This window comes from Neodiprion virginianus, chromosome 1, assembly GCF_021901495.1.
Source record: "Neodiprion virginianus isolate iyNeoVirg1 chromosome 1, iyNeoVirg1.1, whole genome shotgun sequence".
Taxonomy (NCBI): Eukaryota; Metazoa; Arthropoda; class Insecta; order Hymenoptera; family Diprionidae; genus Neodiprion; species Neodiprion virginianus.
Window position 1 is genome coordinate 20,352,651 of NC_060877.1, and position 15,848 is coordinate 20,368,498.

The 15,848-nt window shown below is 36.8% G+C and overlaps 1 protein-coding gene across 3 annotated transcripts in view; it reads right to left on the minus strand.

The window, feature by feature from the left end:
* Positions 1-14,947, minus strand: part of LOC124300722 (uncharacterized) — a 57,024-nt gene extending 42,077 nt beyond the window's left edge. For 2 of the 3 annotated variants that reach the window (XR_006907311.1, XM_046755071.1), the window contains exons 1-4: positions 14,430-14,947; positions 2,005-2,505; positions 1,866-1,914; positions 1,405-1,430 (exon numbers count right to left, since the gene is read on the minus strand). Coding sequence is in view for 2 of the 3 variants with exons in the window: in XM_046755071.1 (XP_046611027.1) it covers positions 1,405-1,414 (10 nt within the window). In the remaining variant the exon portion in view is untranslated. The remainder of the gene's footprint in view (positions 1-1,404; positions 1,431-1,865; positions 1,915-2,004; positions 2,506-14,429) is intronic. The other variant, XM_046755056.1, reaches the window with a different exon arrangement.
* Positions 14,948-15,848: the final 901 nt, after the last annotated feature.

Here is a 15,848-nt window from a genome sequence, read left to right on the forward strand (position 1 = left end):
TGACTCGAGGTTTCGAAGAAGTAAGAAAATCCTGCAGGCATGTCTCAATTTCTGAATATTTTTTGGCGCTATCATTATTTTGAAATTAATAAATTTCCGCCAAGTTTTCCAGAGAATTCACACACCTATACACGAAACGTAGAATTAATCCCAAAATCCTGTTGATTTCGACCCAAGTAGAGAATTTATAAAATTCAAAAACACTAACTTATTCTCAACAATAAAAAAGTCGGGAATTATTCAGACCTTGTTCTTTTTTTTTTTATGCGCGAGTTTCCTACCTTAAATTCTCTTTGTGGGGTTAATTGTAAGTCGGGTCGGCCAATATTGCAGGGTTGACCCGAGTTGGATTAAGTCAATTGCGTGTAACAGTACTCTTCGTATAAATGTGAGTACATTACGCCTAAGGTTACCTACATTACCCTCAGCATTGACCGTCGAATTTCGGTGCTCTATTCTTAAACTTGGTTAAAAGTGTCAAGTTTACTTCCAAGTTAAAACCTTTGGTCCTAGAAATGTTTGAACCTAGTAAATTGCACTTTTACTGCATCACACATTTTCCGAGTACGGTAAAATTCTATTGGAGTGGAACTAGCCATAGTATGTAGCCAACTAATCAATTCATTCGATTATATGCATAGGCATTAAGGTGGTCCTTAAAAAGGTCATTTTTGAATTTCGACTGGCTCGTCCTACAAACCAGTTCCAAATAATTCAAAAATAATTCCGAGTTCAGATTCGTAAACAGTGACTTCAAAAATCCCTGAGTACCGAGTTTCACCAAAATCGAACGATTTCTAATATTTCGGTCCACCATATTGGATTCACGATTTTGAATTGTCACATTTTGAGTTCAGATTCGTAATTAGTGACCCAAAATTCTACCTTGTACCAAATTTTATTGAAATCTGTTAGCCAGATTTAATATCCCCCTGAAAGGATTAAATGCGGAATTCCACTTTCTTTTGGGCTCGGCTAAGAGTTGGGATAAAAATCTGAAAAAGTTAAAGAATTATTTTTGAATTATTTCCAACCGATTTGTGGGGTGAACCCGTCGAAACTCAAAATTGTCCTTCTTAGAAACCACCCTAAATTGATCATTTACCGTTTTTCTATTTGAAAAAAGTTTTCAATCATCAATATTAGCGTTCATTCTCAATTCTTTTTTTTTCTCACATTTTCTTTCTTTAAAGCAGCGTGGAACATTCACTGCACGTGTACTCGTGTTATTTTTTACTTATAAATCTCTATAGACATAACAATAATGATAATGCTACAAATAACAATGATATTAATAAAGTTGATAAAAATTTTGATCGTAAAATACGAGGTATTATAGTAATAGGGGGTTAGTCACTGGTTCATTTCACATAAAAACGTGTCAAGTGTTTGTCTTGCACTTACCGGCAGCCATTCTTCCTTCCCTTGATCTTCGACGGCAGGGCACACAGAAGAGAGAGGAAAAAAAATCAAAGACAGCCGAAGAAAAGAGATATGAGAGAAAGGTTGGTGACCTGGTGGGGGAGAAAATAAGAGAGAGATAGACAGATGACGGCAGAGGGAGAAAGATATGGAGCAGAGTTCTCCGTTCCTCTCCTTTGTCTCCACTTTTCCTGTATGTAATGGTCTCGCAGGTTTTCGTTTTCGTTCTAATTGCCCCGGCGTCGGATTGCAGCGGGTTTTAGCAAGAAAATGGTGTTTCTCAATCGATCGGGCTGCAACATCTCTACTGGTATATTACGTTTCCTTTTATCGTCAACGTCTCTCTCTCTCTCTCTCTCTCTCCCTCCCTCCCTCTGGCTCTCTCGCTCTCTCTTCCTCCCCCCCCCCCCCTTCTCTCTTTCTTTCTTTAGATTTATCTGTACCGAACAGGTCAAATTCCTCCACCTCGATACCTTATCGATCACCAGGAGGCTGGAACAATTAATACCGCTAACCGTATCTCCAGCGTTTCTCTTTCGGCGTTTTGCCAAGTTTCAACAGTTCACTCCACGGAATACGTACGTGCATAATTGGTTTTCATCGCATCGGCAACCGTTATATGGTCAATGAGGCATTTCCTTGACTATTTCCTCTCCTATTTCCACGCTTATCCGTTGCTTCATCTAATTGTAGTTTCTCTCTTTTTCCTCTATCGTATCGGTTTCTATACACTCTGAATCATGCTGCGTTACAAGTGCGGAAAGTGGGTGATTAACGATCAACGTGAAGTTTACAGCATAAGCCAAAGAGGCGAGTGCTGCGTTCACACTATTTCTCGTGACAATGCGACACTGGTATTCGTGTGAACACACTACTCGCATTTAATGCTCACACTTCGAATTTCGTATTCATCGGACACCGGCCACTCTCCGGACTTGTGACACATTTTATTATTCTCTCTCGGTGTAAAGGTGTTCGCCGTATCGTACGCTTTTCTTCATTTGTATTCACATTTCTCTTCTTTTTTTTTTCTTTCGTTTCGTCTAACCTCTTCTGTAAATTGCGCCACTGTATTCGTGATTACTGGAATAGAAAAAAAGTTGTACCATTTTGTAATAATTCATTATAAGGACATCGTGACACATGTATACACGGTCATTTATTCGTTGCTGATCCCAATATCTGGCTGAGAGAGAGTCGCTTATGGAGGTGCCATGGCGCTAATAAAAACAGCTACTTTACTCACATGCGTGTTCAGCAACGAATAAATAATCCGGTAGATACCAGGGCTGTATGATTATTCAGCCCTTTTCAATAACCTTTTTTCCGGTTGATTAATTAAATGGGTACCTGGATCATTACAGTTATTTTCATAAAAAATCATTGTACTTTTCTAACCATGGACCAATGCATGTACCTCCACCCCTCAAAAAAAAAAGAAAGATCAAAAAAGCACACGTTGTTCAAATTCATTCTTCTTTTTCGGCAAGTGTCAACAAAATACCAAACGGATAAAAATTTTAACGAGGGTGTAAAGTTAGGGTGGATTTTTGCTCATCGGATGTAACCGCAGTAGACCTTGCGAGAAATAGGCATTGTGAAAATAAATGAATCGCAATCGACCCAACTACATCATGATGTTGGATACGGCGAAACCAATGGCATAGTTGAGTTAACCTTCCCACGTAGTTGAAAGTATTTCGTTGAACCAACTACGCTCGTATTGAGGAGAAACATTTTGGTACACGAGCGAACTAACTTATGTTTTTCGTACAGAGTTGAAACGGTAATGTTACTTGCTGATGAAATTGAATAAAATGTTTAAGTCACTTCGAACGTTGTGCTTGCTGTGATTATGTGCAAGAAAAAAGTTTAATTTGAAACGTGATTAATTTTCTTGATATGCCATATATCTCACACTATTGAATTCCAGACAATCATTATGATCCGCCAATCGATGAGCAGCGCATTTTTCATTCTGGAAAATCATCGCACTCGTAAAGATTTAAACCCGAGATTAACCTTAGTGTTTGAAAATACGTCAATTTTCAGCCCGTCGTTCGAAGCTCCTCGATTATTTATTGTTGTTCAATAAATATTGTCGTTAATGTGTTTTGAGCGTGGTCGCACGTGATTGATTTGAGAGTTTTCACGAGAATCCATCTTATTCTTTCGTACAACAACGATTCAATCGGAAATTTTTTGGGACATGATCGTTGCGATGGTAGGAAACGTGCTCTGGTCGAACGGCGAATTATTATGTGTTAAAATACACTTAAAATTTTAAGAAGCTTCGTTGTTTCTCTCCCTATCAAAAAAAAAAGCACCGACAATCACCTTTTTCAGACCTCTAAATCAGGATATTGCATTAATTCACTAGTCCCTCCACGTCATTGCGTGTCGTAGATCACGTAAAAATAGATCGGCAATGGAATGCGGCAAAAGGTGTTGAATACCAAATGGACTCCGATCGATTTTCGATATTACTCATGACGGTCGTTTTAGTGAATACGTCCTTCCTGGCTAAGTGATCCGGGCCAAGGGAGCTGTCGTTAGCGTCAATGAAGCTTACTAATCCTTTTCGTTTATTCTGTCTCTGGTATCTCTTTCTTCTTTCCTTTCCTCTCTCCTATCTTTCTTTCTATCTCTCTACACATACGTCCCATAAATGGATTATTAATAATTTGGCTGTTAAACTGTTAAATTAATAAACTGTTGTTTTTTTGCTAAGAATTTTTGAAAATTTTTCCCAAAAATACTATACATATATTGTCATACATTTAAAAAAATCTGACCTCAATTTTAAGGCCTGATATTGTAAGTATGAACGATTTAAGGATTTAACTGCGGGGATCCGATTTGGCATTCTAAAGTAATTTGAAATTGAAAATATTATTCGGAAATTGTCAAGATTAAAAATTTTATTTCTCAAAAACTGAGATAAAAGTAAAAAACAAATATCTGTAGTATGTACTTTGCCCTAATAAATGTAATAAAAAATTAGCAATGAAATGGAAAGGAGTTACGGTCAGACGTTTGTCCAGTTGTTACAGGAAGCCCTTATACATGCACCCGAGTAAAGTCGATTCTGACGTCCCCAATTTTAGCGGGTCAGAAATAATATTGGCAGTACTAGCGTCTAACTTATACCTATTGAATAAACCGCGTATTTGTACCGTGAAACCTTTTATCAACCTTCAATGCTATTCTTTTGCCTACGTTCCGCGGAATCTCCCGAGTCGCGACCTCTAGAAATCGCAATTTTCTGATACAGCAGGGATCTTACTTTGCAAGTCAGTTTCACAGGTGGTTGTTCAGTATTCAAAGGTCCCCCCCGTTTTCGCTATCGCGTAAGTTACACTCGAATTTTGTGGACCCCTCCTTGGCACTAATAGGTCCGTAAGATTTGCATAGGATTACCCGAGACACAGGTTCTCCGAGAGTGAAATTGATTCACATAATTTTTAAAATGTGACACCAGCTTTCTTCGCCTTGTCGTATTTTTAACAAGGTATAACTACTTGATTGCTCAAAATCAGGAAAAATATAATTGCAAAAGTTTTCGAATACGTGTACATAATGTAACGATTGTACGAGCAAAAAACTTTGAATAATATATCGTCTGTATCTGTCGCGTAACGATCAACGGGGAGCCCAATGCTTACGTATTGAGGTTTATTACTCGGCATGTTATTTGATGCTGAATATCGTATTCAAATGACATCTCAAGCAAAACGAACTTGATATCGAATAAACTATATACTACGATAAACTGATCGATACGATGAACATTTTTCCGTGAGATAATTTTGGTAACCGATTGAAAACTTTCTTGCTTTTTCTTGTACTAAGAGTCGGATATAATTTTCTTTTCACTCGATGATTGAGCTGAATCGGCCACAACAAATACAGTTATCAGTCTTGAAACAGAAATTAGAACAAGTCCTCTTGACCCCTATTGTATCGTTTCAATCGAAATATTAACGCGATATTTTTCTGTCTACATCAATTTACACGAAAACAATAATTACCCGGACATGCAAGTTCTAGTGGTAATATAGGGAGAGTAAGAAAATTTGTTTCAACAGTTAGAATTTTGCAAGTTCAACTAACGGGTTTATCACATTCATAATCCCGCTTGGCTATATTTGCAAAATCTTGGCTATTGCAGTGAGAATCCTCACTTTGAGGGATAAATTTTTTGCTGTCTGTATATCGTATTAACACTAAAATTTACCGATTTAACGAATTATTTTTTTCCGTGTATAGAAAATCAAAATCTATATCTTATTAAACAAAAATGTAACGTTAAACGTATGTTATTTTCACATCCTGAAAACGTAACACTTACAGGTATTATTTATTAAGTAGCATTGTGGCATGTCGAGCTATGTTGCAATAAAAGTTAGTCAAACCGATGTCAGTTTAAATAAACTCACGTCATTCAAATTAGGTATAATACATCCTGTTGAAGGCGGTCATTCAATCGAAAACAAATAATTGGCGTTCCCTTCGAAGCGTGCAGTAAACGCGCGGAATTCATTCCGTCCTCCTCGCCCCGAATAGCTGCATACGGTGAAATTTGTCGAGACACCCAAAGCATCCCCGCATTTCAGCCAATAAAGGTCAATCTCTCCCTGCTGCATTTCACTCACTGCCGGTAATATTTGAAATGGTTTCATTTGAAATAGGCATTTAAAATGTAAATGTCATTTTGCATTTAACATTTTACATGTTCTCAAGGTAACCATTTAAATTATGTTTTGTCGAAGCATTTTACCCAGAAGTGATTTCACTGTTCATGCTTGCCCTATGTATTGTAGTCGAGCTATATGTCGTCTACGCTCAAAGCAAACAACAAAGTTGCTACACCATTTAGTTATACATTCGTTACTTTGTTTTCAAAAAGATTCAATACAATCGGGAAAATTAAAACGCTCGCACAATTATTGTTTACGCAATTCTTGCAATGCGAAATCTTTGTGGGACATGGCAGTGCTATTTTGATGATCTCTACGTGAATACTGTGTGCGGTTCAATTAATGCCATTCGAGCCTAATTTGTCACTCGGGATGATTACGAACTCGGACATCTTTCAAACGCCTCGTGGAGTCCCTTAGTGTCTTAACTTTGCCGATGTTTTACAATACTTAAACAATAAGTTTTGGCTGGGAAAACTGAGAGAGCTTTTTCTGCGATCCTTAAACAATACCTAGATATTTTTTTAGATTCTTTAAACTCATTGTCGAAGCAGGATATCACTTTTTTGGAGCTGGGGTGAATTTCACCCTGTATGACCGTTACGTGATTCCACTGAAATTGCGACCAATTAGGATTATATATATTGACAAAAAGCTTTCCTGGATTCATTTTTATAGTACAAAATACCTGATTTTCTGAAAGTACCGTTTCGAATGAAACTTAGCATTTAACTTTAACTTTCAAAGTCAATTCGCAAACACCGTTTTTATAAAGAAACTTTTTCATCGGTATTTGGAACACTTACAACGTAGGGTGGACGCACCATTTGAGGCTACTGCACTATCTTTAACTACCCTTGCATAATGTTTTACTTTTTTCTGGTCCTACAAATCTTTCCAATTATTGAAATTTATTACGAAATCATACCCTGCAGATGATATTAAACGAAACACTTTGGCAACCAATTGTATAATTAATTCTAGCCTCAAGCATTAAAAAAAAATCGGCAAAATCAATTATCATTCAATTTTTTGTAACAAAGCTACTTAATTTAATTGGTTTAGGAACAAGTGGTTAGTTCGGTTAACCTTAAGGGCATGCCTTAGTCAATTTCGACATTGTCGTATATATCTCGAATTATCCAAGTCCACTTATCTCGAACGCAAAAAAAGGCATAACAGCGTCATTTTACATGCAATTCTGAAAAAACCTGTGCATCTTAGCTACGTGGACTCAAATAATTCGAGGTATATACAAAATACTTTCCAGATATACACAACGTCGAAATCGACTAGGTCACCCACCCTCCCTTTAACGCAGTGTCCTGGTTTAGAGGCCTGAAAAGGTAATATTCGTAGATTTCTTTTTAAAGAAAAAAAAAAAAAAACCATGCTTCTTAAAATATCAAGTGTGTTTTAATACACATTTGAATAGTACAAAAAAAGTTTTTTATCATCGAATTGTTGCCAAATGGTGGAGTTATTAGCTGAGCATCGAAGCGCCTCGCCGCTATAGCACACACGCATAGTCGGTGATAATTCTCAGGGTCTTAAACCTTGAGTTTTAGTGAAACTCAACTTTTCATTCTTGGGTTGACTATAATTTAAAAACAAACCCTAAACATTGTATTTTTCGCGGTACTTTTCGCCATCATACAAACCGATTCAATTACTAAAAGTACAAAGTAAATCAAGTATAATCGAAATCATTTGTTGTTAAAATTCTCATTTTTTCATAAAATAGTTTCTTTAGTTTTGATAAAATCGTTTCTTATTGCATTATTGTATTCTTTTTATAACACTTTGGATGAAATTTTCCATAAATGTTGTATCAACTGTGTCAGTTTTTCGAGTTTTCTGAATTTATTTCGAATCGTATAGTCAAAGAAAGCAGGACATGACAATTTTTTATACTCATCGTTTGAATGTAAAGTCAGGCAAATTTCGAATATATTCAGCCAGCCGTTTCCGAGATCACCGTAGAAGTTCGTCGGAACAGGCAGGCAGACCGACTGACCGACATTTCTCTAGAAACCTGTTTTTCGCGTACTAGAGGTCCGAAAACGTAAAGATTCATCGAAATTAGAAAAATTAGATTCATTTTTGACGGTGACCAATACTTTTCTTACATCGAGAAAGGTAATTTCAAAATTTACCACAAAAAAGTTATGTCTTTCCATGAACTGTTTAATGCAATATAAGTTATATTTGTTATTCCATCAAATCGCATTAAATAATTCATGGAAAAAAGGAAATCATTCGTACCTTAATTCATTTTTCTTGGTAAAATATGGTTTCTAATCGGCAAATATGTTGAGTTCCACAATGCCAATTTTTTATACGCTCTCAAAACACTGCCAAATACCCTGTAAAATTTACAGTGAAATCAACGGTGTCACATTGAAAGAAAAAAATAAATTCGCATTTTTTCGCTGAAAATAGCCTTTTTGATGCCATCAAAAATATAACGTATATAGCATTAAGTAGTTCTGAGAAAAAAAATGACTTTTTAGTGTTGGGATTTCTTTTACCCGATTTCAATCTTCCATAATATTCGGGCTAAAAAAAAAAACATTCCCGAAACGAGTAACTTAAAAAATCTCAGAAACATTCACAGAGAGTACCTTTAAGTAATACTATTACATAACCAATTATAGAACAAATTCGAGAGGATAAAAAAAAATGGCTGAATTGGTGGAGAACGCCTCATATTCCAAGATTATTCATTTCGTATAACGCAAATATATTTGTTTGAAAACTAAACCATGCAAGAGATAGTTGTTTATTTTCACGAAAGTTTTTGTACTATGGTTATTCAGACGAACCAGTCCATTTTTCATTCTATAGTAAACATATTGAAATAATATTGCGCAATCAATTTTGACCTTTGTAAATATCAGGTAGTATAACTTACTAAAAGACAAGTTCCGGTGGTTTTTATCTCTGAATTAAAAAAAAAAGAAAGAAAAAATAACAATCGGAGGATTTAATTGCGTTCAAAAAAATTAATTCCGTCATAGTGAAATTAGAGACGTAAGGGGCATCATAGCCGTCGGCCATATTGGGACAGACTCCCACACCATAATGTTATGCTGGTGTGGCCACGATCAATATCGACAATATCTACATTGCCGACAGTTACTTTAAGGCGATATAAGTGCACACTACGTACAGGCAGGCTCGGGGCTAGGTAAAATGCTTCCTTAAATGCATTCAGAATATAAAATTCTTAATGCTTTCAAAAATTTTATTCAAATTGCAGAGCCAGAACTGCTCTCCTTAATTCTATATAAAATGGAAAATGTAAAATATTTTTTGTAACGAATGATCAAATCCAATACACTTTTTGCTTGACATTTTATTTTGTGTGTACATTATTTTACTTTATAATCAACTGCAGTTTTTCATGAATCGTCATGTTTTGCCGTTAATGTATATCCTGCTCGGTCACAATATCCTTTGACCGTATGAAAAACATCGCGCAATTGGCGTAGGCAATGGTAAATGAGTGTTACATTTTACAAAAAATTTTTAAAGACGGAAATCTATAGCTTTCAATATTCCTACTGGATCCAGCTGGTTGGCGTTATTGGAAAAATAATTGCTAGCCTGCATTCATACGCTATTTATTTACGAACTATTATTCAAAATTCTTCTATTTCTGTAGAAAGTGAGGCTACAGGCTGACTTTGATCTTCACTCGCAATTCAGTCAAGATGCGGTAGCAGGATATAAGGGAGAAGCTGCCTTAAGGTGCCCTTGTTAAATTTTGTACCGAGTTTAAAAACGTTACTGCTAACTCTGTCCCCAACTAGTAACCTTCCACCACTAACAGTCGACGACCAATTCATTGACCAAAGATGTACACTTGGGGACAATGAATCTGAGAAGCTAATTTTTTACACTAGACAGATATGTTGGCAACGCAGAGAAACCTGACATAACCCGTGACCGTCGAATCTAACCTTAGAATACGGCGGGGATAATGACTTGTTGGTTTGACACGTATTCTAAGGTTAGATTCGACAGTCATGTTACGTTTATTGAGATTGAGTTTGTTTCGCGCTCGACCAACTATGGCGCTGTAGGTTTTTTCATGTTGACAACGTAACTGTCTAGTGTTAAAAAATTAGCCGTCTCAGATTCATTGTCCTCGAGTGTACATGTTCGAGGAAGGCCGTACTGCCGACGATATAAGCAAATAATAGTTTACAGTTCTCTTCTTTCCAGAGTACCGAAATCGCTTTAAACTTTTCAAAATGACAGGTTTCGCAATAGTGATTGTAAGTTTGTGGTTGTACGAACACGTTCGAAAAGTTGAAAAAAAAACAACGAAAAATACAACAGATTCTTAGTTAGATTGAGGTTATAATGTCCGAATTCCATGTTTTCAGTATTTTCACATAAATTTTCCAAACTTGTATGAGTCGACGGACAAGCATAATTGCAAACACCGTTACTCACTAAAGTTGGAAATGATTTTGATACTCTGGAGTAAAGAGAATTGTAAATATTATTCACTCACTTTGTCGGATGCCATCGTACCGATGAAACCTGATCTAACCGCATTGATTCAGGCCGGAATCAATGAGCGGCGCTCTGATCAACTGTATCCTGGCTTCTCTTTTATTGCTCCGTAGTCAAGATACTTATCAAATTACTATCTGTGCCAGAGGATTGACGCATTGGTGGATATACTCTTAAAGCTGAGAATTAAATGGAGACCTGGCCATTTTAATACGATTCATTTGATCGTGATTATATTGGTCACAGAATTTAATGAAAGTCGTCAAATCCGTCCGAAAACAGGCATTTCGAAATTGGCTAAATGCATACACATATCCATTTCAAATAGAAAATAAAACACACGTTCAGATGTATTTGAACTCGGAAATGCAAAGTGGCATATGTGTCAAATATATATGCGTTCAAAATAAAACCATTTCCGATATTACCAAGCGCTGCTGAGACAGTGCCAACTATTTTTGAGAGAAGATATTATGATTATAGTTATATTCACAAGGCTTTTAATATAACGGTACATTAGTAAATTCGGTGAAAGCAATTGCGTTCGATGTTGCGGACCGCATTGTGAGTAATATTGGACGCGCACATAACGTTTCTACTCTACTGTTTTTATCCCTATGCCTGCCCGCTTTGAAAGACGAACGGAAATTCAGATCTTTGCGTCACTGGTCGCGTTAATACGAAAACGACGTATAATTGGTAAGTTTCCTCCTAATATGGCCGTCGACTTCATTCCCCTTCCGCCCGTCAACGGCTTCACGCCTCGAGCCTACAATTCAAGAGCACACTTCGTCCCTGAATTACTTTTTTTTAGTACGCGTCCGTGTTTCATAGCTTATAGCGCCGCCTCGGTGAAGTTACGATATTTGAGTCGGTGATTCAACACAATTTATTATTGTCAACCGAGTCAACAAACAGGGAACAAGGACCAACTGGGAGTGGTGAACGCATTCCGAACTCTTTTAAGTAGCGTTTCCCACATATTTCGTTATAAATGACGTAATGCTTTGCGGGGTTCTTTACCAACCAGTCAATATCCTTTTTGTGAATTTTCTTTTGCATGCCTTTGTACGTACGCTCAGGGCAGTAACATTTAGTGATGCCTTTCGGTTGACTTGTTTTCAGTCCGAAACAAAATGCGACTTTGATTCTATACGAATTATATGAAAATACATCCCATTTCCTCACGTCAACTGCATCGCCAGTCATTGTCGAATAATTCGTATGAAATAGAACTCGTATTTTAGTTTGGACTGAAAGTGACACTTTCGCAAATCAAGATTTCCAACAATTCATCGTTCATTTTCTTTTTTTTTCGCATGTTTGAAATTTCGATATGTCAGCCATTTGAAATATTGACATTTTCAAGTTTTGACCCCAACCCAAATATTCCGGTAAAGGGTTCCGACGTAAATTATGCTGCGCCGACAGATAGGCAAACAAAGTTACATCTTACACGTTATAAGTATATCAGATGAGTAGATATTATATAGTGAATTGAATTTTTCATTGAGTCAACTTACCAATTTGTTTAAATGAAATATGTAGTTTACTGGGAAAGAGAACAAAATAATTCGCCACACCGGGCAAATTTGAACAAATCTTAGTTTCTCTTAACAAATCTCTTCTCAAAGCTCTACCGAATAGTGTACCTACTTTTGTATGGGAGTAGCTTTGTGTCTGCTCTATTCGACGCCGGCGCCAACGTTCTCGGCAAAACTAATCATTCGAACAATAGATAGCAGCTCTTTCTGGTATCATAAATTCTCTGTCGGCCTCTGAATGTGAGACGAAATTGGAGAAGAAAACAATACAATTGCTAATGAAGCACAGTTGAGTAAAGATTTATATGTATTAATATCGATATTCCGATGTAGTTTTACATAAATTTTGAAGGAATTTTTTGTGCTTTACATAAACTGGTAATTCATTCGATGCTCGTTTTTCAGAGGTCGACACCGGGGGAATCTATGATTCATCGAAAATCGCGCTTGATCATTTCAGTTTCCTAGCCTTAACTGCGAATGCGGATGATAGAAGCATAGCGTAAAACAAATGCAAAATACTCCTTTGAACGACTATGGTATTCGTGATTCCGACTGAAATATATTACGTATAAGATGCGTATTTTTGTCTTCAGAAAATCTCAGAGTATTGATAAGGGAATACATTGTTCTATCCGAAACCCAACAATGCACCATAAACACATATTTATTGCTTGAAATAACGAATGAAAATTATATTTCACAAAGTAATACTCATTTTTTTTCTCTCCAAGACAATTTATATGGTCTTGGATTCACCCCAAATCACCGGTTAAAAACGTTCACAGATCTTTCCTTGTAATTACCCTGGAGAGATTGATTTCCACTCATTAATAAATGTCGCATTTCTGTTATCGTATTGAAGAGACGTAAAATATAAGTTTATAGCAGCACCATGAACAGTCACCAAATATCGCAGAGCATTTGACGCCTTCGTGATAAAATAAGTTACGAACTACTAATAACCACCGGTGAGTCAGGTATAAAAAATCCCTATGAATTTCATTGAGTGCTTGTTTTAGTATCGAATACTTCGTCCGTATTACAGTGTCAGTTAAATAATGCCCAATGAGGAGTTTGTTCAGTTCTCAATTGGCACGTAATTTGAAGCAAGAAATATAAACTAAGATTATTAATGTCATCAATCTTTGTCCTACTGATAGCCAAATCGACATTTTTGGAGTTCTTAGAGAACTGTACTTGATTTAATGTATTTGTTTTACGAAATACTAAAGCGAATTACAAAATATTTAATTATTTCTTCCAACAAAAATTTACAATTTTTCTTCAACGTCTTAATTCATCTAATTCATCAACACTCAATGTCATACGCTTCTTTTTTAGTTAACCACTTGGAGAATTAAGAAGAAAGATTTGAACTCGAAGTGCGTTGAGTTTTTTAGTTCTTTAAGCTTACCGTCGGGTGATTTGCTTTGAGACGAATAACATTCGCGCGTAGATCCTGTGGATGTTATTGGAAAATATCGACAGTATAATGCGAACTGAGATGGTTCAACTTGACAAAGGAAATATACCCATGGATTCTCCGCCCGTGAAAATTATTCTGAAAACTACCGGTTGACGTAAACGTGGGCTGCTGCTAATGATCACGTCGCTTTGCTAATTTGTAATTGATTACTATTCAAGTACGCCATCATAAAACCGCCTCCATAATTACATCAATAACGTTGGTCTATGGGCGATATTCTTTAGTAGCTACCTGCATTAGAGATGAAACTCATATTTTTCGTTTCATATAAGAGGAAACACTGCAGAATTTGGGTATATTCATATTTCAGATGTAAAAATAAAATTTCTATACAAACAGCTTAATTTAAACTAAATACCACAAGAGTAACGCTTGTGTTTAATCGACAAGGTTGTCTTTACACACACTTTGGTTCAATCACCTGTAGATATAATAATTAGCCGTGCATTATTTGTAATGTGGTAAAAATCAAGCATACGTATTGCGCGTTGCTGATGTCAATTCATTCCGCGGTCCAGTATAAATCTTGTAAATCGTGTCATAATCCTAAATGAGGCTGACAAACCGGCGTTAAATCCAGTCACCAAATCGCTCATGTACACAATATCAGTAGAAGAGCGCAACGTTTTATTTGAATGATTCGATGATGTGAAGTGAATGAGTAAATAGCTAAGCATATGTGAAATTTATCCAGGCACTTTTTCACCATCACAATCTCCACTACACGTCAAACAACATATAATTTACCATTTGCGGTCGTGTCGTTCGTTGTCGCGCTGCAGATCGCTTTTGTACACGCTAGGTCAACTCGATTCAGCGTCTTCTAAGGTGTAAAGGTACATCTTTCGCTTTCTCACTCTCTCCTTCAGAGTGTAGCATATATCATCATTACCCACCACTGCGTGTTGCGCAGCAACAATATTAACAGCAACAATAATAATAATTGATAACAAATTAATAACAACGATAAATCTAAAGCGAAACAGTTGAATGGATAAAGGGTGCCTATTTATTTCTGGCAATATGTTTATGAATGGCTCTTATATATATATATAAATGTATCTTTGAAGAGAACTAGACATATATATATATATATATATATATCTGAAGGGAACTATTTCCACGGTCAAGTATCGGGGTGGGGCAGGGGAGAAATCAGATGCACTCTGGGCGGAACACGCTTTATTTTTTTGGTTAAAACTCGACCGCTTCAACTCTCGACGCCTGAGGAATGGCAACGCAGTACGCACGGACTGGGCGACCAGTTGGCACTGCGCGCTTCGCGCTTTTACGGAAGCACCCCGGGCCTCGCCCCGTGTTGCAGCTCAGCCTTCCACGCCTCCTTCCACTTCTACAACCCCCGCACAGACTCCGACAACACGAGCTCTCCCTCGGCCGCGGATAGTGGGTGTCCCTACAGCCAGTAGGGACCTTACTGTTGCAGATAATATTCTTCGCCGGTCAAGATTTTCTACCTTATTTATAAATACTATCGGTTTTGGCTTGTATGTTGTATTTCAATCGCAGAAGCCAAAGGACCGAGGTAAAACGTAACGAAGAAACTGGTATGTTTCATCTTAATTTTAAGATTAACACCCCTTTGACTCTTTGAAGCACACAATTTTCCTCCCAGTCAAATTCCTTGAAACTGGGCATATAACGGTTCGCGACGTTGCTGATTTAAACATAGGAGTCAGATCTGAGAGATTTTCGAAATTCAAAATAGCAGATTTAATGCGGTGGGCTGAAAGTGTGAAAGTGATCGGCATAGCTCGAAAATAATCCACACTTAGGAGTTCCTTGGGACACCAAATACAACCACAAGAACCCCCGAGTAGCAAATTTCAAGCAAATCGGATCAATTTTTATATTTTCAGTCCACCATATTGGATTCGGCATTTTGAATTTTGAAATTCCGAAGTCGGATTCGTTTTTAGCAACCCAAAAAAAAAGGATTATAGGGGTACACTTTTTTACTCCCCATAACCTTCCCAAAATTACATTTATTCTGTAGGTACAATCAGGCATTTTCATCACTTTGTTTATTTATGGCGGTCACTATATTCGCGGAATCATCATAATTCCTCTCAAAACATCAATGTTGACGTTTAAGAAGTCCAATTATGCAAAAAAAAAAAATTACCATCGTGTGACAAAAACTGATCG